This window comes from Genypterus blacodes, unplaced genomic scaffold (genome assembly GCF_046128005.1).
Source record: "Genypterus blacodes isolate CSIRO-AG114 ecotype Tasmania unplaced genomic scaffold, CSIRO-AGI_Gbla_v1 ptg000023l_1, whole genome shotgun sequence".
Lineage (NCBI taxonomy): Eukaryota > Metazoa > Chordata > Actinopteri > Ophidiiformes > Ophidiidae > Genypterus > Genypterus blacodes.
In genome coordinates, this window is record NW_027466836.1 from 381,826 (window position 1) to 406,080 (window position 24,255).

At 46.4% G+C, this 24,255-nt stretch overlaps 1 protein-coding gene across 1 annotated transcript in view; it reads right to left on the reverse strand.

The window, feature by feature from the left end:
* The window catches only part of LOC142992813 (transmembrane protein 132D-like), a 97,314-nt gene extending 74,617 nt beyond the window's left edge, over window positions 1-22,697 (reverse strand). Inside the window, exon 1 of the mRNA XM_076143317.1 lies at window positions 21,785-22,697. Within this exon, the coding sequence (XP_075999432.1) occupies window positions 21,785-21,845 (61 nt within the window). The 5' untranslated portion in view covers window positions 21,846-22,697. The remainder of the gene's footprint in view (window positions 1-21,784) is intronic.
* Window positions 22,698-24,255: the final 1,558 nt, after the last annotated feature.

Here is a 24,255-nt window from a genome sequence, read left to right on the forward strand (position 1 = left end):
GGCGTGAGCTTTTTATGCCTATTGTTCAAGTCGCACAAACAGCAGCCATTTTCGTGTTACAATTAAGCTGCCAGATCCTCATCGCCCACTTCACGACGGCCGTGTTCGCTCTTTGTTTGTCGCCGTCGCTCCACAGTCCACAGCTGTGCTCTGAGGTATATTTCTCTTGGATGTTTTCACCTTCCCACCAGCGCATAAATGCACCACATTACCACACGTTACCACGCCAACCATGCTATAACAAGATAAACAACAAGGATAAGATAACACTTGATTGATCCCCGGTGGAAAATTTGGTTATGAAGAAACAGGCCAAGATGTTTGAAGCACCTCAGTGTGTTACTGCAGTTATTCCACATCATCAGTGACACATGAAATAAAATAAAGATTAGAGAAACAGCTACACTGCTTACCAAAGACTTTAATCATTTCACACACTATGTCAACAGCCATTAATCTGCTTTGGCAAACTGCGCTAAAATGTAAGCACTGGCAGCTGAGTCAAACCTGCCAGCTAGCTACACTCACAATACTATTTAGTGTTAAACTTGTACTATTTCAATTAATTGTGAAACATGGTGAAGGGGACATGTTTTGGAATATGGAAAGGTGATATCTTGTCGCTTTTCAGTTTGATAACTTGACACGTTTTCTAGTCAGGTAACAACAACAAGGCGATGCTAATTTGTGGCGGTGATGCTAGTGAACGTTCCGTTACCCCGGATGATTCATCTGTTATCGAGTTCAGCAGACATTATTAAGACAATAATGCCAGACCAATTCTACACTACAGAGCAAGAACATATACATTAATAAATAAAAAGAAGTAAATCAGCAAATTAATTTTTTCAAATTCAAACCTTGTGAGCTTAACACTTTTTCAGGGAAGAATGAAAAATGTGCAGTGCCGCGGTACACAAGTTCCAAGGTGAAAGCAACCAGAACAAGGCTGAATAACATCTTATTTACATCAGAGTATTATGTGTGTTCAGAGATAGTTTGACCCTCAGAGCCTCCCATTGGCAACCAGCCAAAGATAGAGCCGATGAAGCCTGCATGGTAGTTACTGCTCTGGAAATGGAAGCAACCATGAAGCTCACGGGTGATGCTGTGTTAGCTATGACTGCTTTCGTATTTCAAGCAAGTTCACATGGAATCTGATACATTCCTGGATGCAAGGGGATCTAGAAAGGTAGATCTCTGAGCTGAAATACCGGTACCCCCACATCAGGTCATCACTAAAGCTTTACCCAAGGCGTGATGGAGTCCTTAACATCAAACACCAAGAACTCAAAACTCAGGAAAATACTACCTCCTACTTGGAAACGAGCAACGGAGCGGCCCGAGTTCGGAGATGGACACTCGGGGCCAGAGTTCGGAGATGGACTCTTGGGGCCAGAGTTCCCATCTCCAAAACAAACCTGACGCACTTCGTGACCAGTAAGGGACGGTCGAACTCATAAACCGGCCAAACAAACATAAACCTCTTGCTGATGTCTGTGTTTTCCCGATAATCTGTCTGATGATCGGTTGCGGAGTGAATCTGATGTAGAGGTGGGAGCTAATGTCCCACTTACAATTGACGACACGTAATTCATCTTCTTTTCAATTTATCCCTGCAAGTAAAGATGTCACGACAGCAGAGCGAGAGGCGTTTGGAATATAAACAATCTGGGATTCCTCCCGTGTGTCGTGCCGCCTCACATCACATACAGTAGATAGAATTGGAGCATCTTTGAAGACACCTTGTCAGCGTCTGTGCCATCAGGCCTGAGCCGGTTTGCCTTGTACGTGTCGTCTCCAGGATGCAGCCACGGCCGAGTCGGGAGCAGAATTACCGTTGAAGACGACTTATGCGTCCTTGACTTGAAGCAGAGATGGGAGAGGACAGACTTGGAATAATTACGCTCAGATTGCCGGGGCCGTGGTCTTTTCCTCCTCATTCTCTCTCTCTCTTTCTTCGTTATCTCTGTGTCCAGCTCTTTCCCTGTAATGCCTAATGTGTGCAGCTTCTTATTCCCTCCAGTTTCAACATTTCAAATGCAATTTTTGAGAAGTCAGAACTTCCCCGGGACTATATAAATCCTTCAAGGGAATAATTTGCTTCAGGCGCAATTTATTATATCCAGATCACCTTTGTAAATGTATGGTATGAACTAGACCTAACGAAAAAAAATGAATTAAATTCCTCATTATTCATGTTCAATATGTCTATAATGGAGCAATTAGTGGAGCCGACTAAATTGCTGCAAGCAATTAAACCTGTGAAATTACATGTCCAAATAGTGTCAGACAGCCGGTTCACGCCGGGAACAGGATTTAATTTAATTGCTCCCTGTTATTGGGAGAATAATCTACTGTGTGTGGATGATATCAATCACTGAGAACAGGTGAAGTGACATATTCATTATCAACTCTGAAGAGCAATCTACCTCTCTTATATGATGTGAGATTTGTTTTAGTAGTTTAGTGACATCAAAGGGGCACAAGAGTAATAATGAAAACACAAATCTCACATCGTCCTGCAGCTCCACAAAGACAGTTGTTTCTGAGGCAATATTAAGGAAAGATGTTGCTGCTACAAGGGAATAAACAGGAACAAACACGTAGGTGAAGACAAACTGGAGCGAGATGAACGGACGGTGCTCAGCTGTTGTAAACATCTCCAACACTCTGACACACTGTGACTCAGCCCCCAAACAATTTTCTACTTGTTGTGAAGACAATGAAAAAGGGGGGAATTGGCACTCACACAATCCTGGATGCATTCTGCACAGTTAATTAAGATAAAATGATTCAATTCTAGCGAGATCCAGCCAGCGATTTGGTGTTTGTCGCACGCGGGAGCCATTCTGATTAGCAGCCAGCCAGTGCATTCCTCGACATTTTGATGCAAGACAATCTCCAGCATTTTCAATTACACACTCCAACAGCCTCCTAACTACCAAAACCAAGCTCATTTGCATGATTGAAATATAATTACGATATGCCAAGAACACTGTCATGTTTTAGTAAGTTTGTCCGTCTCTTGAGTGATTTTGTTCCGTCTCTTCCAAACGGCGCGTCCACAGCTTCAAATGACTCCATGTGTTTATCAACTGATGGAACCAATCAGCTGTCAGTTGTGACAAAAGAAATCACTTTGTCGAAACGCGTCTCGGAGGACGACTTTGTCTCTCTGCGTGCAAAGTCAAACTTTTTCCCTGAGTTGTTTTGTAAACCAAAACTCATAGATGCTCCAACTGTTTACACATTAACTACTGAAGTTATTTGAATAGAAAAACAAAAACAGCAATCAGACACATTTTTCACGTTGTTTTCTATTATTTTGATTCCGATCCAGACGGAAATTTGTCTCTTGGGAATTTATGGTCTCTGGGTTCTTTCTAGTTATAAATACACAACTGATAGGATCTTCCATAAGCTGGAGGCCCTGAGTCATGGCCAGATAGAGAGCAGATGGAAGAGGAGAAAAAGGTGTGTGTGTGTGTGTGTGAGAGAGGGAGAGAGAGGGAGAGAGAGAGAGAGAGAATAAAAATGAGAGAGAAAGTGAAGCTTTTGACATGTAGCTACTTTGCATGCTGCTCTGCCTCGCCACCTCTGCTTAGTCAGGGGATTTAATATTAGAACCAATACACCAGGTGGCTGTTGTGACATTGTTATATCTTTCTACGGGTCACCGAGCAGCGACTGCACATTAGTCTGTTGTCTGTTAACAGCACGCAGGCTGTGTCTGTGTCTGTGTGTGTGTTTGTGTGAGCGCGAAACACACTGTTGTAAAAGCCACAGTTCCTCAGCTGACACATAGATGATGGTCTTTTACAGATCTGCTCCATTATCAGCCGCTGGTGTTAGTTTGACTTAATAACCAACGCTGAGCCTCACCAACAAGTCAGCAACCAAGACAAACCAATGAAGAAGCACGTGTGTGTATGCGTGACGACCACAGAGCAGAGCAGGGAAGACAAGTCAGGGAAAAAATAAATAAACAAACTATTTCCTGATAGAAGTTGTTGAATTTATGACAAATTTTCCACAATGACAGAATTTCCACTTATTCCAATTGTTGTGATTCTCTGTACATCTGAGTCATCTCTGGTGTACCACTGATGACACAAGTACCACAGCAACACTTTGACAGGTTCCTGGAGTTGGACCAGGAGCCTTCCGCGAGCGCTCTACACACGTATGTGTGTACATGTTGCTGCCTCCATATCATGGTTGGCCAAGTATCCTGAGGTTTGTTGGCAGCACCCAGTCCCAGTGAAGAGGGGCTGGATCTCATCCCAGAATCTATGGGGTGAGAGTCTGTCAGAGTGTATGAGTGTGTGTGTGTGTGTGTGTGTGTGTGTGTGTGTGTGTGTGTGTGTCTCAGTAAAGATCACACATGCTTGGAAGGAAAGTGGTGGCCAGTCATTATGGTAAGCACTTCCTCCATGGTCCTGATGCCCTGTGGTGATCCAGACCAACCTGAATCAGCAGCAATAGTGCACACAGTCACTCTGGCCTTAATGATGGTCACCACTCCTCCTCAGAGATAATGACCAGACAGGCATTCATCTCACAAAGTTATTGTCTTTCACATAACGAAACAGCTGATGAGTAAATTTCACGGCGGACCTAAATGTGCTCTATGTAGCAGTTTCAGATTGACTTCCTGTGGCTCTTTGCCCGTGTAGTTATAGGGCCGGTAAAGATTCACAGACAGAGACAGGCAGAGATCCAGGGATGACAGCAGACCCGACCGGCCAGATCTCAAATTGATTAGGACTCCGACTCTTGCCAAGACTATTACGAGCCTCTGTCTCCGGAGTTCACAAGCATTCGATGCCAAGGACATCAGAAAAGCCGTATTAGCTCACGAGCTCTTCACCAAGTAAACACGTCTGATCGTTCTATCGCACAAAGCCAAAGCACAGTATAACCATCATTCAATCAATACTGGGATTTAATGTTGGAAACGTGGCTTTATTTTCTTTGATCAAGTTCAAATGAATCAAATGATCTCTTCTGTAAGTATCCAGTGTGTGTGTAATACTCTGAGTCCTCTGCAGGCCTTTCAGGAGATCACAGTGCTCTCAATGTTCTACAGACACTTTGACCAATTTTGGATTTTCCTTTCACATTTCAGCAAAATTCACACTCTGAACATAAACACACTCAAACCGTCAACAACTTTAATAATTATTTCATGGCTGTTTTCATCTCAGTGTTCGGGACAAACACTGTCGGCTTTCAGCTTCTCAACTTGGGATTCACCACTTCCCCTAATTTTACTTAGATTTAACATTTTCTATACTTAACTAAGCACATTTAAAGATTCCATCTCATTAATTGGAACTCCAGTTGCATTTTAAATCATTGATTCATGAGCAGGTTCCCGTATTTGTACATTTTAGTGTCGACCACCGTGATGAAAGCTGCAATACAAAGAATCTCTTTGTAGAGATCCAATTGCAAATAAGCTCTGAAGTAGTAAAATAGAAAAGAACACTTTCCTTTCAGTTCACACTTATCTCAGCAGCTTTTATGAGGCCTTTCCTTCATTCTGCCTTCTAAAGAGCTCAGGCAGACTTCTCATGCTATTGTGTTCACAATTTAAAACACAGCCCAGACACTCATAGACTCTGAGGCTCTAATGGCCTCATTTGTTTGCATTAATTAAGCCAATGTCCTTAGAATAAATGTGGCAAAAAACACTAAATGAAGCCCTTTCAAAGTGTTCAATTTCAATTAAAAGTTCCATGTTGTGCTCCTGTTATGCTTGGGAACAGATTCAAACTTGGCCCTGATCAAACTTGTGGCTTTTGAGGTGCAGAATTGAACGATCTGCATGACGCGTGGGCGGTGCTGGGGTCAAACACTTGCCATCTGGAGGTTCGGGTAACGTGCAGCTGTACCGCCGGCTCGGTTGTGTGAATATGGACTTGTCGCACCAATCCTACTGGTCGGTCAGGGTGGCTGCTTGAAGGAGGCCTTGATCTTTGTCTGGGGAAGTCTGACTCCCGAGGGTGAAAAGAGGCAGGTGGGTGGTGACATCACGTCCCCGCTCTGTTCACATTTATTTTGAAAAGGCTATGACTTGCCATGAATGGGTTCCAGCCCAAAGTCGAAGCCTCAGCAAGGAAAAGGTTATTAACTATTCCAAAACAAATGGGAAGACAATCGAGCTCTGTTTGTCTGTACACTCATTTTCCCACAACAAACATGCGTACTTGTTGCCTCTGGTTGTGGCTGGTGTGTGTGTGTGTATGTGTGTGTGTGTGTGTGTGTGTGTACACTAGTGTGTACCTGTGTGTACCTGTGTGTATGTGGGCCAGTTTGCTTGAAATCCTGCACAATTCCTCAAAACCAGGTGCATTTGTTCGGGGGCCGTATTTGTATGCATGTAATTTTTCCCCGCGTGTTGGTATGCACATTCTGTACACTTTCAATCAGTGCAACATGTGCACAAACACATCCAAACTGGAATTAATCATGACTTGTTTTGAGCGAGCTGTTCCCCCATGATGGACTCATTTCCCATTCAAAGGCAAGCAGAACTCTGCCGGGGGGCATTTTAATGTTCCACCTCCTCAACATTCCTCAACATTCTTCTTCATTACAATGCGGCAACACCAACAAAACATGACCCGCACCAATAAAGTGTTCCATTAATTTCATCACGGCCCAGAATAGATTTCCTGTGCTGAGGCAGGGGTTTGATGCAATGAGATGTACTGTAGCTGGCCTAAATTATCATACAAAGAGGAATAAAGAATAAGATTTCTTTCTATCGCGCCGCATTCATCAGACACTTGTGCACACAACACGGCCGCATCAAAGCAAGAAATCAATTTATTTTCCCGCTGCGTGTTATTGAGTCGCTGCATGCGGTCCCCAAGTTTATGAAGACGCACGTTATAATTAGCCTACAAAGACTTGCTGAATATTCAGTGGTCCAGATCCTCCGTCTAATATTGAGACAAAAACAGACGGCCAGTTGATCTTTTTTTCATTACTTCAGCCACAGTTGTGTACATAATTAAAATAAAAGAGGGTTCAGCGCTTTGAAAGGCTAATCCATCTAAAGGCATTACATCACAAACACACAATGAGCTCGTTTTGAGATCATAATATATTTAAGTGGAATAATACTTTGAGCCACTGTAATGCAATTTCTCCATTTGGGTCTCCTGAAGCCTCGGATAAAATTGTCAATCCATCATCGTTGTGTGTGTGTGTGTGTGTGTGTGTGTGTGTGTGTGTGTGTGTGTGTGTGTGTGTGTGTGTGTGTGTGTGTGTGTAGCAAACGAGGCAGGGCAGACAGGGAAAGCATGGATGGCGGGGCCCTGGTGGAGAACCGGGCCCTGTCGGAGAACCGGGCCATGTGGCCTTGCCGTGGCCCCACTCCACTCGCAGCAGTGAGAGAGAGCAGTGGGGATTACGTACAGAACGCAGCGCAGCAGCTTACGCCTCGCACTGCGAGTCTGATTCCCTTTGAGACGTCTGTAATACCACACCTGCACGGCTCGATAAGCCCTCAATCCTCCCTTTATTCTTCCTCTACTGCGTCATATAACATCAGCACAAAATGGAAAAAAGAGCCAAGCTGCTAGCAGATGGAAATAGAGTCGTGATGTATTCGTGCACATATTTCTATTAAGGATGTTAGGCATTTTGTCTGCACTGCAGGGTGCCGACCCCTTATTCCCCTCTAAATGTTGACACGTCAGACAGTAATGTGGGAATCAAACTGCCGCCTTATTTCTCTATTTCTCATTCAGTCAGTCAGTCTCAGTCAGCCTCCATCTAAATCTTCTCTGGCATCTACAGGCTGTTTTCCGCTTTGAGAAGATGCTGTTTTCCATCATTTCAGCTCAATTAAATAAGCTGACAAATGTAATAAATGTATGTATGCGTTCATCTTAGTGCCCTGCTGTTTTTGTAGACGTTTTATAATCTAATTCTGCGCAACTTTCCGCCACACTAAAAACAGGCGATAAGGTCCAGAACTGACCAAAAGAAGCGACTGCATCTTCCAAAGCCCTTTGATCCGCATCCTGGTCCACTTAATTAAGCAGCTGGACTCATTACAAAACCATCAGAGTGTCTAATATGGGAAAGTGAAGCTTGAATTGAAAGCAGTGGGGTGCCATCGCCCAGCTTTGATGAGCAGACACAGGTTTGGTGAGAGTGCGGTGGAGAGCCGGCACGGAAATGTCAGGTCATCAGAATCCTGTAAGTGGAGTACTGGAGCTGAGAGGTTCAGGGGATGAAGCACAAAAACGTTTCTAAATGTAAATCCAGTCTAATGAGCTTGCCAAAGCTTAATTTAATCACATCTGCATATGAAAGAACTTCTGCCCGGGTGAAATTAGAATGGAAGTACCACGACAAACTTCCTTTACCCAGAGAGTGACTAGACAAATATTTGCAGGAAGGCAACAATGTCCACAGAGCAGGATCACACACACACACACACACACACACACACACACACACACACACACACACACACACACACACACACACACACACACACACACACACACACACACACACACACACGACTCCAGAGATGGAGGAGACACACATTTCACTCAAGAGGTTTGAATCGGCAAGTTGCAAATCTTGGACGTTGTTATTTCAACAGCCTCCTCCACAGACGTCTCCAGTATATATTTTGGTTTTAAGGGATTTGGAACTGTCGACTCGCTCACTGTCAGCACACACACATGCATGGACACAGCTGAATACATACATTTGCAGTCAGATACTCAAATAGATTTGTAGTTCGTTGTGAGCAAACTATTGAATTTCAGTTTGTCTTCAGGTGTACACAAACTTGTTTACTGCTTTAGTTGCACTATAATCCATGTAAAGTATGTCAAATGTGCCACAGTTCTGCTTTGTAGGAGGCTGAGACACTGCAAGGAGCATAGAGCTGAGTGATCCTGTATCCAGCATCTAGAACAAAGATCTAGAACAGAGGACATCACAAGGACGAGCATGTTAGTGTGGGCTCCTGCGTACATTAGGTCACTATATGAGCACCAGCTCTCAGCGGTTTCTTGCCCCATTTCTGAGTCCCAAACATTTACATTTACATTTACATTACGAGCATTTGGCAGACGCTTTTATCCAAAGCGACTTACATTACATTACCACCCTACGCAGAGGGGGGAGCAATTGAGGGTTCGGTGCCTTGCTCAGGGGCACCTTGGCAGGGACTCGAACCAGCGACCCTCCAGTTCCCAAGCGGAAGCTCTACCCACTGAGCTACTGCCTCCCCAAACCATCGTGAAAGGAGGCAGACATGCTGTAGGATGTATAGAGACGATGAAATAATAGAAAATAAACAAGTATAAGTCTATTGGTGCCATAAGGGAGGGAGGTTAATAGTGATCCTTAGGGAAAAACAGCATGAGGTGGTGAACACATAGATATATAACAAAAACTCAAATTTTGTTAATTTGTAGTTTAATTTGAGTAAAGTTCAGCCACAATCCACCTGAAACACATACTGGCACATTCACAGTATCTTTGTCAGCTGTTTCTTCTCAGATATTAAATCGCCTTCGGGAAAATGAAACTTTCAGTCGGCCTCTAACGTCAGTATCGCTCTTTGAATCTCCCGGGAAACCATTTGCATATCAAGCGAACCCACACGGGGACCGAACCCAGAAGGACGTTGACCTCTCGGCTCTGCCGCGTGCGCCAAGAAGGACGATGAAAAGCTCGAAAAAGCGCTGATAGGGACGTCCACCTCGGGGGACGGGAGAGCTGAGACGCGAGCCGACCGCATCAGTCCAGCCGTGGCCCTCATCAGTCACATCAAATCAAAGTGCCACGTGCCAAGCCGGGGGGCCCGTATCCTCGCTAGACCTTGAAACGCTGCATTCATGGAGATTACACGCACTGGCAGGGGAGAGGACCCAATTACCTGCTGGAGAGACGCATGCCCAGGCCGCCACCAAGTCCACACAGAGTCCACACAGAGCTCGCTCTCTCAGCTCCACCGCCACAGCGAAACAAAGAGGATTTCACGCCGCTGTGCAAATCCTCTGGCTGTGGATACATTTGAGTTCATCCTATATAGACCTTTTAAGAACTGATTTATCCTCTATTAACACAGCACTGGGCACCAAATATGGGCGTGGGTGCCCTCAGAGCAGCACTCATGAGGGACGCAAGGACATTACATTTTTACATTACATTATTTTGGCAGACGCTTTTATCCAAAGCGACTTACATTACATTACCACTCTTCACAGAGGGGGGAGCAATTGAGGGTTCGGTGCCTTGCTCAGGGGCGCCTCGGCAGGGGCTCGAACCGGCAACCCTCTGGTTCCCAAGCGGAAGCTCTACCCACTGAGCCACTGCCTCCAATATTTAAATATCACAACCAAGGCCGTCCACTGAGAGAATGGAATGGATAGGAAGGGCAGTAGTTACATTACATTACGCTCATTTGGCAGACGCTTTTATCCAAAGCGACTTACATTACATTACAGGGGGGGAGCAATTGAGGGTTCGGTGCCTTGCTCAGGGGCGCCTCGGCAGGGTTCCCAAGCGGAAGCTCTATCCACTGAGCCACTGCCTCCCTTAAGGACAGAATGAGTAGATGACTGACATTTACAAACTTACGACCACATACTAAACACAGATTTAACCAGGCTATGAGGTGATCAGATATATTTGTATATTGTCAAATGAGGGACTGGAGAGCCGAGTCTCTGTTGCTCTTTAGAGGTAGAGTGGGGGTTGCCGTGGTCTCCTTGGGAGCCCCATAGGGGTGGGGGGGGGAGGGAAGGGAGCTGCAAGGTTGCGAGCTCAGTGCGACAAGCTCTGCCTTCCTCACTTTGCTGCTCCGTCGAGTCACACTGCAGCGCGGCCGAGCTGCCAGTTGAAATTGTGTTGAAATTGATTCCGGTGAGACGGCGCTGAGGTCTGGTTATCCACCGTAATTAAATTCCAAAGAGAAGTAAAGGGCAACGGGGTGTTGTGGGGCGGGGGGAGGGTGAAAAACAAATGTGGATAGGATGATGTTATCACGGATTTAAGAGAATTAAAGCAAAACATGCCGGTCAGCACATTCTGCCAATAGCTACCTTTAAACTGCTGCACCGCAATGTGAGCAAGTCAACAGCAACAAACGAGATTCATGTTCAACTGGCAAAGACCCACTAGAGGACAGATGTTGCTTCTTTTTTGAGTTCATATATTATTGGTTAAATATAATGCCTGGGTTAAACACTATCTCCACTAGGGGGCAGTATTGGAGGCAAAACGCCATTTCCAGTTCGTACGGACACTCCTGAACCTTCTTCAATCTTTTGAACAGGTAGTGGTTAAAAAATGTACATTATGGAAGGAGCCATAATAAGTTTACGTACTAATCGTTAAGTACAATCCAGATCTAACTGGTAGTAAATAGTGAAGCAGTGTGAGTCAGTTTACTCTCACCTGCCGCCCTCATCTTGCTTGTGTTTAAAGCCTTTGATGTAAAACAAACGAGAGTAAATGAGTCGCTTGATTCTCTTTGTTGTTTCCCTCTGGAATATTTCACGCTCGTAATTGTCACCAATTAAGTCTTAGTGGTTATTAGAGGAATCGGGGTTACGTGCTGAGATTTGATGGGCAGACTTCTTGCCGTCGACACGAGCAAATTTGTTATTCCGCTTTATCTCCAACGCGCCACATTTGGATTACGGGGGATAAAGATGAAGCGTAAAAAGAAAGAAGGTGCGGGAGAGGAGGCGGAGCGAAGGAGAAAGGTGGTTAGAGGATAAGGAGATCAGAGGAACGAGCAGGAAGGAGACGAAGGTGTGACAGCGAGGGGCGGGGGGGGGGGGGGGGGGATGAGGAAGATGACAGAGGAAGAGATGAATGAACGAAGCAGCTCTTTGGCACGACATCTCAAATTTAGGCCGTCTACACTGTACATACACACACACCAACCCACACACACACTCACAAACTCTCAACTGCAGCTTTTTCTCATTCTGTGATGACATCTGTTCCGCTGCTGCACAGATTGCAATTTTCGGACCTAATAGGATTCACCAACTGGCCATCAGCACTTTTAATGTTAACTAGAAATTGACCAATAACAGTTTTTTAACAATGCGCGCAGTTTGGAGCTCCGGCCTGGCCCGGAGCCACGCGGATGGATCGATACCCGTGTCTCTTTCTCCTGGCCGAGGCATAACTCCTGCCAAGTAAAGTAGCTGTATATCCATACGGCCCCCGAACAGTTCACTAAACCGAGAGCCGCGGCTTGACCACCACGGCCGCGCGGACGACCCAAAGTTGTGCGGGAGGTGGAAGTGAAAGTTCTTCCGAGTAACACTCTGTACTGTGGATAGTTAGCACATTAGCATATAGAGTATAAACTGTCAGCTCCGGCTCTGCATATCCAAAGTCACACGGGCACCTGCACATTTTTGATCATCCGAACTATGAAGCTACGCAATGATTACGTTTAAAAAAGGAGTACTCCAATCTGTTTATCACCATGGTTGAAGTGTTCTGAGCCTCTGTTGGTTTAATCCTGGAGAAATATTAACGCCTATACAGATATATAGGTTATCGGGTGATGGAAATCCTTTTTTCTAATACAGTTTTTATTGGTTGGAGCTCTCAACACTGTTTACCTCTCTTGAGGCAGTGTTGCCGAAAATTGGTAAGGGAATTGAGTCTTGGTTTGGAAACCACATAGCCAACGCTACGGAATACTTTCCCCCAGGTTTCAATTCCAAAGTGTCTATCAAGTCTGAAATTAAAATTCACCTTCGTCTGTCTGTGTGTGTGTGTGTGTGTCTGTGAGTTCTTCTTATTTATTTATTTGATTTTGACATTGTTGTGAAAGTTTTTCGAGGGGGTCATTTTCACTTTCCTTATATCTGATGAGCCGGGTGGGCAAATCAATAAATGAAAAAAGAAACAGCTTCAAATTGCCTGAGAGCGAGAGAGAGGTGGGGGGGAGGGGGGGGGAGAGAGAGAGAGAGAGATCCTAAAAGTTGGAGCTTTAAGAAGTCTTGTTTTTACCCTCTAAGTTTCTCTCCGCAGCGTCACATCTTCAAGTTTAGCTTTTGCACAAAGACTATTTAAACTTTTGTGATTTGAGTAAATAATGACGTGATATTTTCTTTGACCCGCATGTGCTTATTTTCCTCTTATGCCTTCTGTTCTCTTGCTTCAGTTAAGACACACTGGAGCGTCCACATTAGCAGCACAAAAACAGACAAAGACTTCATCTCAGCGCCGCCCAGCAGAACCATTCCACCCATTATCAATCATGTTCCCCTGCAGCACACAAACACTGAGGCAATATCCTGCTCTGAGCCGGATAGATAGCAGCAATACGCAGGAAAAACTCTCCCGTCGCCGGTGCCATCACCTCCTCTCAGCACCCACGGCAACTCACCCACGGAAACTGCCAGAAAATGGCACGGCTCTTCACGAGACACAACTTGGGGGGGTTGCGGGAGGGAGGAATGGCTTCGCTTTCTCTCTCTGACAGCTTATGCCACAAGTTCTGCATTCTCCCGCAAAGTGATGTAACCAGGGGCCACAGCAGGGGGGCCAGAGCCCGAGTGACGGGGCGAGGGGACCAGGTACCACCCAGCGTCTTCAGGGAGCGGAGGTTTGGTGGTGCGAGATGAAGACGCCAGCTCTCTCTGTCAATCTCCCCCCACGGGGAAGCGAGGAGAGTGTGTTGTTGGCGCTCTTCCTCTCCTCTGGCTGCACCAGTTCATTTTCATTTCCCTCTGATTTGCTCGCCGTGTGCCCAGTGTTTGGTGAGTTATGCTAATTGTCCCCAGGCCTCCCGCAGAGTGCGATCCTCTCCCCGCCGAACGGCTGTGAAGTTGTTTGCCAAAGGAGATGAGTGTGTGAGAGTGCGGGCAGGCCTGCATGTGTGCCTGTGTGTGTGTGTGTGTGTGTGTGTGTGTGTGTGTGTGTGCCGCTGTGTTTCCGCGCCGATGTTCCTGCACCAGTGTGGCGAGCCGAGCTGCATTCCGTATCCCCCAGATGCTCAGGAGTGAAGAAAGAGACCACAGCCATGTTTCATCTTCATCCTGTCATATATCTATTCTTCTTTTTATCCTCTCCTGCTTTGATCCTATTAGTAAAGCAGAACCTTGGGGGGGATGTGGAGTCGTTCATCACGTTTCTTCTTCCCCTATGGATTACATCTCCTGGATTTGTGGAAAAACCATACGGCTCCGTCCTACAATGGAGGAAATGGTAAAGGAGGAAAATCCCTCCATTCGTCATGCTGTCAGTGTGAATCCTCATGTTGGACTCTGGTCATCCCTCAGTGTATAAGCTGCCTCACACCCTCCGCTGTCGCTCGCCCGGGTTTGTTATTGCTATCAGCCAAAATTGGATCTGGAAAAAAGCCCCACAGCTGATGCAAAGAGCGACGCAATAACAGCAATCTTATACGTTTACTGCATGTCAAACTGTGCAAGATGGTCATAACAACCTGCGTCAGACTGTAGGATGTCACCTTTGATGTATGTCAGGTTGTGCAATGAATTCTTGGGAGAAAAACAATCGCATGCATCATCAACTGCTCCATCTGCACCCAGTTTATAGTGGTGTGTCGTAGGAGCCGTCAAAATGTTTGATCTTGGCCCTAAATGTCGGAAAATGTGGTCACAAACTGGCTTTGGTCGCAGGTCCTAAACTGGCCATCATGGACGTGTCTCATATTACAGCCCAGGACCGTTGCCATGGATCCCTGACAGCACTATTCATCGCAATTCTTTCCCAGCTGTTAACTTTCATGCGATGGCTCGTTACGGCACAGTCTGTGGTCCCTGTCGCACTGGGCTCACTCGGGGCTTTTATTTTGAAAAGTCGGCCCAGGCAGAACGGCTGGTGAGCATCAAATTCAGCCACTTCACTTTCATCACGTTGCGCTTTTTATGCGTTGGGCTGCAAGTCAAAGTGCTTCACAGATAAGAGAGCAAATAATATCAGATCCCAAAAAAAAAAACAATCTGCATTTCTATGTTTATCTAGCTTTTACAACCTGATTCTTTAACCATGAATACAGACTCGGACTCAGACTCTTCAAATCCACAAACTATTGATTGGCAGGTTTGAGTTCTGGCAAAAATCAAATCCAAAACCCAATAAAGCCCTCAACTTACGATTGAGTTGAGAACTTTGGTCATTGTTCTTTGGCCCGAGACAAACGTCTCCATTAGGGAGGGAAGAGTGATGACGTCATTCTCCCTTTGTGGCCAGAAACAAAAGACTTTCTCCCATAAATGTCCTCTGGTTCCAACAGATCACAGTGAAGAATGTTCACCTCAGCTTTCATCTGATTACACCGCCGACCAAAGCAGAGGAGCCGGCGTGTGTTTGTGTAACCCAAGGATCAGATTGCGGATCGCTCTGATGAATGCCTCAAACCAAGAAGCCTGAAGTTACCAGAGTCGCTCCTCGCTCACCAGCCGAAATACTTGCACAGTTGCCATGGCAATGCTAACCCTTGCTGGTACGCCACACCAGACTTCAGACTGGAGAAAGGGGAGCTCAAATTTGAACCACGCTGGCTCGACGTCAGTGGAGAGAAACGAGACGAATCGATATTGAAGGCAAAAGGATACAAATACTCTAAAAGTCAAAGTGAAGTGTTTGCTGATCGGCGCACGCAGAGCCCTCCACTCGCACGCGGCTCAGCTCCATCTGCTCCACCCTGCTGTGTTCCTTCAGCAACACTGTAAATAATGTTAATTAGCTGCTATTATGGGTGTGGAGCCTCTAATAAATCTCCAGGGACTCCGGGCCACAGCGTTGATGTTTATCCGGAATATCACAATCTTAAAATAAGCTCATATCGTATCTGCATCGCAGCACAACACTGGATCAGTCAGCCGAGCGAGTAAACAAACTCACTTCTGCTTCATCTTCCTCCTTAATAACAGCAAAGCTAAGCCATTTTTCTCTCTCCGTTGTAAAGACGACCGAGTCACAGAAATAACTTATCAAAATACTATTTTGGAAAACCTGACGAGTGTGTTGAGTTGCCATGTTTGTGAAGTCACGACTCACAAAAACAACATCCTCCCTGCAGAGTCCAGTCATGTGAAAAATGCTCAAATATTTCAGCGGCACTTTACTTTGACACATTTCTCAAACTGGCAACCATGTCGGCACGCAGCTGTCATTGAGAAATGGGTTAAAAGTATCATTCAGTCGACTGTACATCACTGCAGACAGTAGGAGAGTTAGGGTTTTTGTGGCAGGAAGTGTTGTTAAAAGTGATTTAACTCTCAAATGTAATAAAACTTATATCTGTTTGTGTTCCCTTTTTCCCTTTTTCCCCCTCTTAATCCGTGTGGAAAACTCTTCGTCTGTGACATCTGTGACTATTTTTCCGACATTTGCGACTATTTTGGTAGCAAACTAAATCGGTTAATGAGTGCTGTCGCATGATGTTCGGGCCGCTCAGACTTTCAGCCCGTCGCGAACGCTGTTCCGCTGTTCCGCTGTAATCGCTGTGTCATTAAAGCGGCTTCCTTCCTCCTGGTACGTGTCTGGAAACAAACACAAGCGGCCTCCTGCCAAGGCGGGAACGTTAATTGCGGCTTGGCGCGGGTGTCCGACTCATTCCTCACTCTGCGTTTCGCTCGGCGCCTTGTATCTGTGTGTTATGAGCCACATAAGATGACGTACGGGTCCCTGCTGTGGCCTCTGGGGAGCCCGTTCTCCGATTAAGGAGCCGTTCAGGGCAGCCCGGGAGTTCATCCGTCACTTCATAACTCCTTTCACTTTGCGTTAATCCTCGTTTCCTATCGAACGCCGGCAAATTATTACGAAACGCAGGGATTTGTCTGGGCTGTTGTCGGACGGAATATTGCATTTTACTTAGTGTGATAAACTATAACTTTGACTTTGCCCCTGGACAATCGCAAACTTGGCTCTGCGGAGGAAAAGTCAGCAGTTGTGTTTACTGTAACAGACTGCCTTCCTGCTCGTGGCCTCCAGTAACAAGCATCTGTTTTATGGTAATGAATGTTGCAGCTCATAGGAAAGCCTTTTGAACCATTTAAGAAGAAAGCCAAGGTGAAAAAAAATGAAAAAAGGGGAATAGAGCGAGGGAGGGAGAGAGAAAAAGAGAGAGAGAAATTATTCATATGCAAGCATTCTACAAAGTCAGCTTTTCTATACGCTCTTTTGGGTCTTTATGCACAGAGGCTTCCCGGGAGCACGGAGCGCTGCCAAACTCTCCTAGAATGAAACCAGAATACGTTTAGAGCCAACAACTAATATCCCGCAGGCCCCTGCTCACCGGGAGACAGACGTCAGATTAGATTCCACTGAAAGGATGCGAGCGCCGGGTCGCACCAGGTCTCCTCCTCTGCTAACACGGGCGTGGGATCGTCGCTCTTTACATTTCCTCAGATAGCCTATTACACGCTCACTGTGAGAACTTAAGTCAAACTGTCTGTAAGAACACTCCTGTTCTGTGAAATCCAGCGCGGCCCTGAGAGAAGATGAGTCGCAGGAGACTAAATGAATCTAAAAGTATCATCCTCCCTTGTTCATTAGGTCTCTGGTTGATCCACTGAATGCTGAAGAGCTCTCGCCATAATTTGCAAATTATCTGAGTGTCAAAACAGAGACGAGGAAACTATTCGCAATTCAGTTCACAAGACAAAACGCTAAACTCTACCTTGACCTGGTGCTGTCCACAAGGAAAGAAACGTCTGACAGTTACACTTCCGTCATGTTGTGTTTGAGTTCCCATTACCTAACGTTCCTTAAACCCTCCAAGTTTTCCAATCATTGAAAATCTAACTTGCATCCTGCTTTGGACACATTACTGTGAGTGCACTTGTCAGACGGTCCCTTAAGGACGCACATGGACCCTTTGCACCCTCTACACCAGGGGTGGGTAACCTCCGGCCCGCGGGCAGTATATGGCCCGCGAGCCGGCCCACGATCCGGCCCCCAAGCCTGACCGGCAGATCGCAGTGCAAATTTCGGCGAATGGAGAAAGAGACACAAACAAAAATGCTAATTGGACAGGGGTGATACATTTGCTCAGTTTGTTCAGGGATGCTGCTCCAGAGATGGATTGGGGGTTTAAATATAAAAATGTGAAAAATAATGGAAATGAACTTTTTCTTCCTCCATTTTTCACTTTTACTGTCGAGTTCAGAGACAGAGCCTCGAAGGAGAAGGAGGAAGAGACGTGGAACAAACGTCCTCACATTTGAACTGTGGGTGCTGCAGCTCTGCAGTACGCATCTCCAGGCCGCTGATCCTGACAGAGACCCCTGACCTTTGACCCTGACCGGCCTACACCAACGCTGTAATGAAATTGGCACAAATCGAAGCCTGTTCACTTATCCAGAAGTCATAACGAGCATTTCAAGCCAAATAGTGGTTCACAACACGCTACCTCGCATATTACGGCACCAAAGCACCTGCATCTCTCTGCTCCAGCTGTTCTTCATATTCTTTGCATAATAACAGGATCCTGCCGCCTCAAACGCATCGTTTCATCTCACTCCCTTCGCCAGTTTCCTTTCTATATTGGATATTGGAACGTTCAGATTGAATTTGCATATTCGGCTGTCATCTGTCTGCCTAACTCTGACTAAAGAAATAAAAAAAAACATAATGAAATGTGTCAGTCCGTTGGATTTAAATGCGGGTGGACAGGCAGCGGCGGTCACGCGTCCAGAATCTGGCAGTTATTTCTGAAATTGTTCTGAAATTTCCAGATGGCCAGTCTGCCTGTGGCTGCTGCAATTTGTTATATATACTGTGTGTGTGTGTGTGTGTGTGTGTGTGTGTGTGTGTGTGTGTTAAAGGAAGAGAGACAGAGAGAGAGACAGAGAGAGGGAGGGAGATAGAAAGTGAGGAATCCATTATTGAATTAAGCCCAAATGGATTTTTGGTTTCGTAACTTTCCATAACTTTCTGTCCGAGGAACAAACTAGTTTTCCCCACTCCTATACAATAATGTATGTACAGACATGTGGCCATGAGCCACCCACACACACAAGTTCCTCTCATTTCTCTCCACCGGCTTCCTATGGCGGCTCACGTCGCGTTCAAAACCGCGATGCTCGTCTGCAAAGCGGCGAAGGCGACATGGCCCGTCCACCTGAGCTCCACCCTGGGGCTCTGTGCTCGGCTAATGAAGGACGCCTTGTGCTCTAACTCTCCAGCAAGACGACCTTCCCTGTGATCCCTTAGTGGCGGAATGAGCCAGAGGTTTGGCTCTTTAGCTGCTCATTAAGGGCGCCCAGAGACTCAAATGTTCTCTTAACACTTTCACACCTAAGATCCTTCAGAAAGGTCTTGTGGCGGCCTGCTGCAGCCCTCTGACATCTGCACTCACACTGCATCTCCAGGGTGCATATGCAGTGAAGCTGGAACTTTGCTTTGCATTATTTATTTGCAGTATTTCTCCTTGATCATCTTGTTGCCGGTGTTATACTTCTACACTTCTGAGTCGTCTTTACCGCAGACCTGCAAGCTCTGGAGCGCCGATAAAGGCAACAAGGTACGAAGACGAACTCTGCAGTGGCTCTCCACTCAATTTAACATGAAGGTGTTGTTTAGAGAAGATTGCTTAGACGTGAACTTCATACATTTGCGTTACAGACATAATCACGTATAATGGGGCCATCAAGAACGCTATAAACAATAGAGCAGCCTAAAGCGGAACAATGGCTGATGAGTGCAAAGCGATTATGACAGCAAAGAGCAACACCACTGTTGCGAATGAGGCAAGGGAGGAACGCTGGCAGAATACATTCACCTACATATCACTCAATGCTCTCTGGAATGCCACACTGAGCTCCTGCTGCTTACACAATCACGCCAACGTTAATTCAGACTCTACACATAATAACCACACTTATCACCGTCTCGTTAATAAGGCATAAGTGGATTGGACTTAGGAGGGCATCAGCAATGGCGTCAACGATCTGAACCTCCTTCCTGCTCTGCCTGTTGTTGTCGGACCAGAACTCTTTAGCACCTTTAGCGCTGACGCTACCAAATGAACACTTGTACATGCAAATGTCTGTTTTGGGCCTTTTGGTATGATTGGTAAGAGGACAGATTTATCATCAACCTGCACAGCCACGACAAGCCGGCTGTCCCACTTTACAACCATGCCTCCTTATTAATGTCTCATCCATGATTTATCAGAGCATTACAGGTTGGTGATGAGCGCTTATGCAGCTCTGGCAGATATGCAGAATCCTCCTGCTTCACCAAAATCCATCTTGCAAAAATCATTTGTTACCCAGAGCCTCAGCACCGCAGCAGGCTATGTGGGCTATTTTCAAAAGTCAAACCGGTCAAACTGACAGTGTGTGTGCGAGTGTGTGTGTATATATCTACAACACCATCGGCCTGTCAGTGTCTACAACTTCAAACCTCTCGGTGAAAGCGGGCAGGTGGCTGGAGGGTTATGATATCCTCAGAGACCGGGGCCCAGCGGGGGGTCTGACTGACAGGGAGGGTTTGTTTCTCTCCTCCACCTGGCTGACCACGCCCGCTGAGAGACCAATCAATGTCTCGAGGGTTTCTTCTCAGAGCGCTCACAGTGCTTCGCTTGTTGTTTTTCATATCTAAATGTAAAAGGAGCATTCTGTTGTTTTCCTTAGAATGGTAATTATGGCGACATCACAGAGATCTGAGGGAAGCAGCCTGGTTTAAAAATCATCCGTCCTTCCGTCCGTCCGTCTGTCTGTACACACTGATCCGATAGGACGAAGGGAGAGGGAGCTCATCCCAGCATCCCAGGCTGTTACAGAGCTGTCGATCAGCACGGTGCGTTAGATTGTAAAACTATGGTAAGTAGGTCAAAGTTAAACCCCAAGTAGTTCTGCGGTGATTGGAGAATCCTTTCACTGTTTCATTCCACGTCCAAATAGATGGATTACATAATGGAGCAAAGGATTTTTTTTTTCCCTCTTGGCCCTGAGTGTGTCATGTAGCTACACAACCCATTAGCACACCAGCAATCCATCACATCCAACTGGAGTGTAGCCAAAATGACCAAACAACACACACATGTTACAGTCCTGTCAGTGTTTCTCTGGTGTCGGAACACACACATCCTTGCAGCCATTGAGCCTAGTGAGCCGTGGCTTTATGATGTCACCAGTGAGGCTGGAGACACGACTCAGTGATGCCACACAACCGGCCGCTACACACATTAAAGCGCAGAGGAACAAGTCCTCACACACATACTGTACAAACACACGTATACTCCATCATTCCAATATGTGAACACACACACATACGGTCAAACGCACACCTTTTTCCATTTGCAATTAACTGCCCCAACTTTGTTCATTCTTTATCACTTCATCACTTGGACCTGCAGCCTGTTGTTACTCCTGCAGCTCTGCAGTGCATCGCAACCCATTTAAGTGCTGATATACAACCCGAACACACACACACACAGGCACACACACACACACACGCACACGCACACACACACACAAACGCTGTAGGCAACTGTCACGTTCATTCATGTTCATATCACAACTAATTTTGCATTCTGTCACAACAGCTTTCAGCTAATTATAAGGCTCGTAAATTCTATATGTCGTTTTGGCTGAAAGCAAACAATTTGCATTTCATTACTCGTTCGTCCCTGAATAAAATGATTCAATAAAAGGTTGATGCATTTACAATGTCTCTTATTAAATGAGCGCGTTCATTTGCATAATTCTCGTTAGACTGTATTACAGCACACACACACACACACTCCATCACTTTAATGGGCTTTTGTTCGCGGACTCACCTGAGAGCAGCAGAAGGACACTGAGCCCCGCTCCCACTGAGGGGCTCTGCAGCGGCCCCATGTCTCGCTGTGGACGCGCCTGGAGTCCCGCTGCCAGGTGCACGATTCACCGGGTGACTCTTCAGCACGAACACGCACAAGTTGGCACGCAGTTTATCCTCTCTGACCTGTTCTCCATTTAAAACCAGAGCCGTGTGTTCCGTGTGGCAGCAGCTGCAGTCACGGATTTTGGGGGGAGCTGGTCAGTAAACATCCCTCCCTCCACACACACACACACAGAGAGACACACACACTGTCTAGTTGCCTAAAGAAGGCAAACAGCGCGCAGCTCCGTCCACATCTCTCCGCTTCACTCCAGGTGCTTTAGATTTATGAAGTCTATGTCATTCATCAGCTTCTCTTCAGCTTCTCCGCTCAGTTCATTAGGAGTTAAATGTTCCTCCCTCTGGTTCCTCAGGTGCCCCGGGGTGCGTAAAGCCAAATGTCCGTCATCAATTAAACACGGAGCTCTGAGGTTGGTTGAACATATTTGAGAAATCTGTGAGGAATTGTGTGAAGACGCTCCGAAAAATAGAAGTCAGACGCTGCAAAAAACATCCGGCTGCAGCCTGTTAACAAGAAGGAAACAGTGAAAGTGACGCAGCTGGATGTTTGCGTCTTATTGCTCCGGATGGCGCGCCGACGTCTCCTCCAGTTTTGGCTTCTGCGACATCAAATTCACAGCCTCGCCTCCCTCGTCTCCTTCTGCGCCTGTTTTAACACCAAAAAGGAGCAAAGCAACTCTTCAGCGGCTTCTGTTCTTCCTCACGGACTCCATGACGCGCAGCAGCCGAACTGAACTTCTCGCCTCCTTCGGTTTCCTCGGTTCCTCCTGCAGCTTCATCACAGAGCTCCAACTTTCCGTGTGCTAATGAATCCCGGTGGCGACGCAACGCGACGCTGCGCTGCGCTGGTGCCGTTCTGCGCCCTGCGTGCGCGCCTGCTCGGGTTAGGCGGCGCGGCGCGGCGCGGGACGCGCACACCGGGTCGCGATTGGCAAATTAAGAATGTTTGCGAGTCGCTGTGCCGTCCAACACCCAGCTCGTATCGCACCGGGAGCGTGTTTGTGTTTACGGAGAAACTCCTCCAGATGGTTCATTTACAAAGGCAATGCGTTTAATTACAAGCCTCGGATTGATGCTGAAAGCTGGAATAAGGCGTCAGGAGAGCGCAGACCCGCGACTTTACACATATAGAAGGAGAATAGAAACGCTAATTAGCAGCACATGAAAGCGTTTGCTGTGTGTTTCCGTAACACACCAGGGTTTATGTTCGGAATGTGGCACAAAGCCTGAATTCATTTATATTCTGATAGTGTTAAATCAGGATACACCGCAGCTCATCCCGGCTGCTGCTCACACACTCACGCAATTCCCCAGATTTAATCCCTTTAACATGCAAATGCACCAGCGTGGCTCTCACATTATCACCGTGAGTCATAAAAAGCTCTAAATTCAGTTGAAATTGTTTTGCAATGAAAGCGAGCAGGGCGTCATAAACACAATTCCCAGTCATGAGGACGCATTCCGTGTGTCTCGTCTGCTCAAATCAACAGCGGCGGAGAGGAGCTGCAACCTGTTGTGCTCCGGGTCCTCCGTGAGAGTCAACAGTGCCCCCTATGGGACACCTTGGACACTGCAGCTCAGCCAGCACAGGTGGAGAGGAGCTGAGTGCGTTTACTCTCCTGCAGCGTCATTCACAGGAACTTTGTGCTTTTCAGAGACTAACTTCTTTCTTGTAAATGTCATTTCATTCTGGCTTTTGATTTTCCATCACAAACTCACTGAAATGGCAGATGGTTTCTTCACGCTGATTAAAACGCATCTCTGTAGCTCCGATTCTGCTCATTTTTACGAGTGTTTACATAAATAGAGGCTATTTCCCACAATGTGTTTGTGTGAATTTGGATCCATCAGCACATTTACGTACATGTTTACATATTTCTAATAAAGGTTTGTTTCGATCTAAGTAGTATGTTTGTTTTAGAAGGAAAAGATATGTCAGGATCCACAATCACAAGTAAAACCAAACAGGGATTTGACACAGACAGGATATAAGAGGTCTGAAATGATTGTGGATGCATAAATCTCTCTCTATCTGTATCTATCTTTCAAGCAGCATGGAGCAGATCCAGAGTGGTTTGGGATCATGCTGAAGGTCGCAAGCTGACAGCGTGAATGCTAGCCGGAGAAGCCAAGGAAGTCCTAACGGGCCCCACCTGCCGCCACCGCCGCTTCCTGTTGCTTCCTTCCTAGAGGAGCGACCCGGCAGCTGAACCCTCGTCACAACATTGCTAACCGGCGGAGACAGGCCATCAGCGGGGGAGAGCGGGGGCGCCGCCACTTTGTTGTCTACTCCTTTGTTCGGATACACAGCCTTCGTTCAAGATGAGACACCTGGGCGGAGATGAAGGTTCCAGGTTACAATTGCAA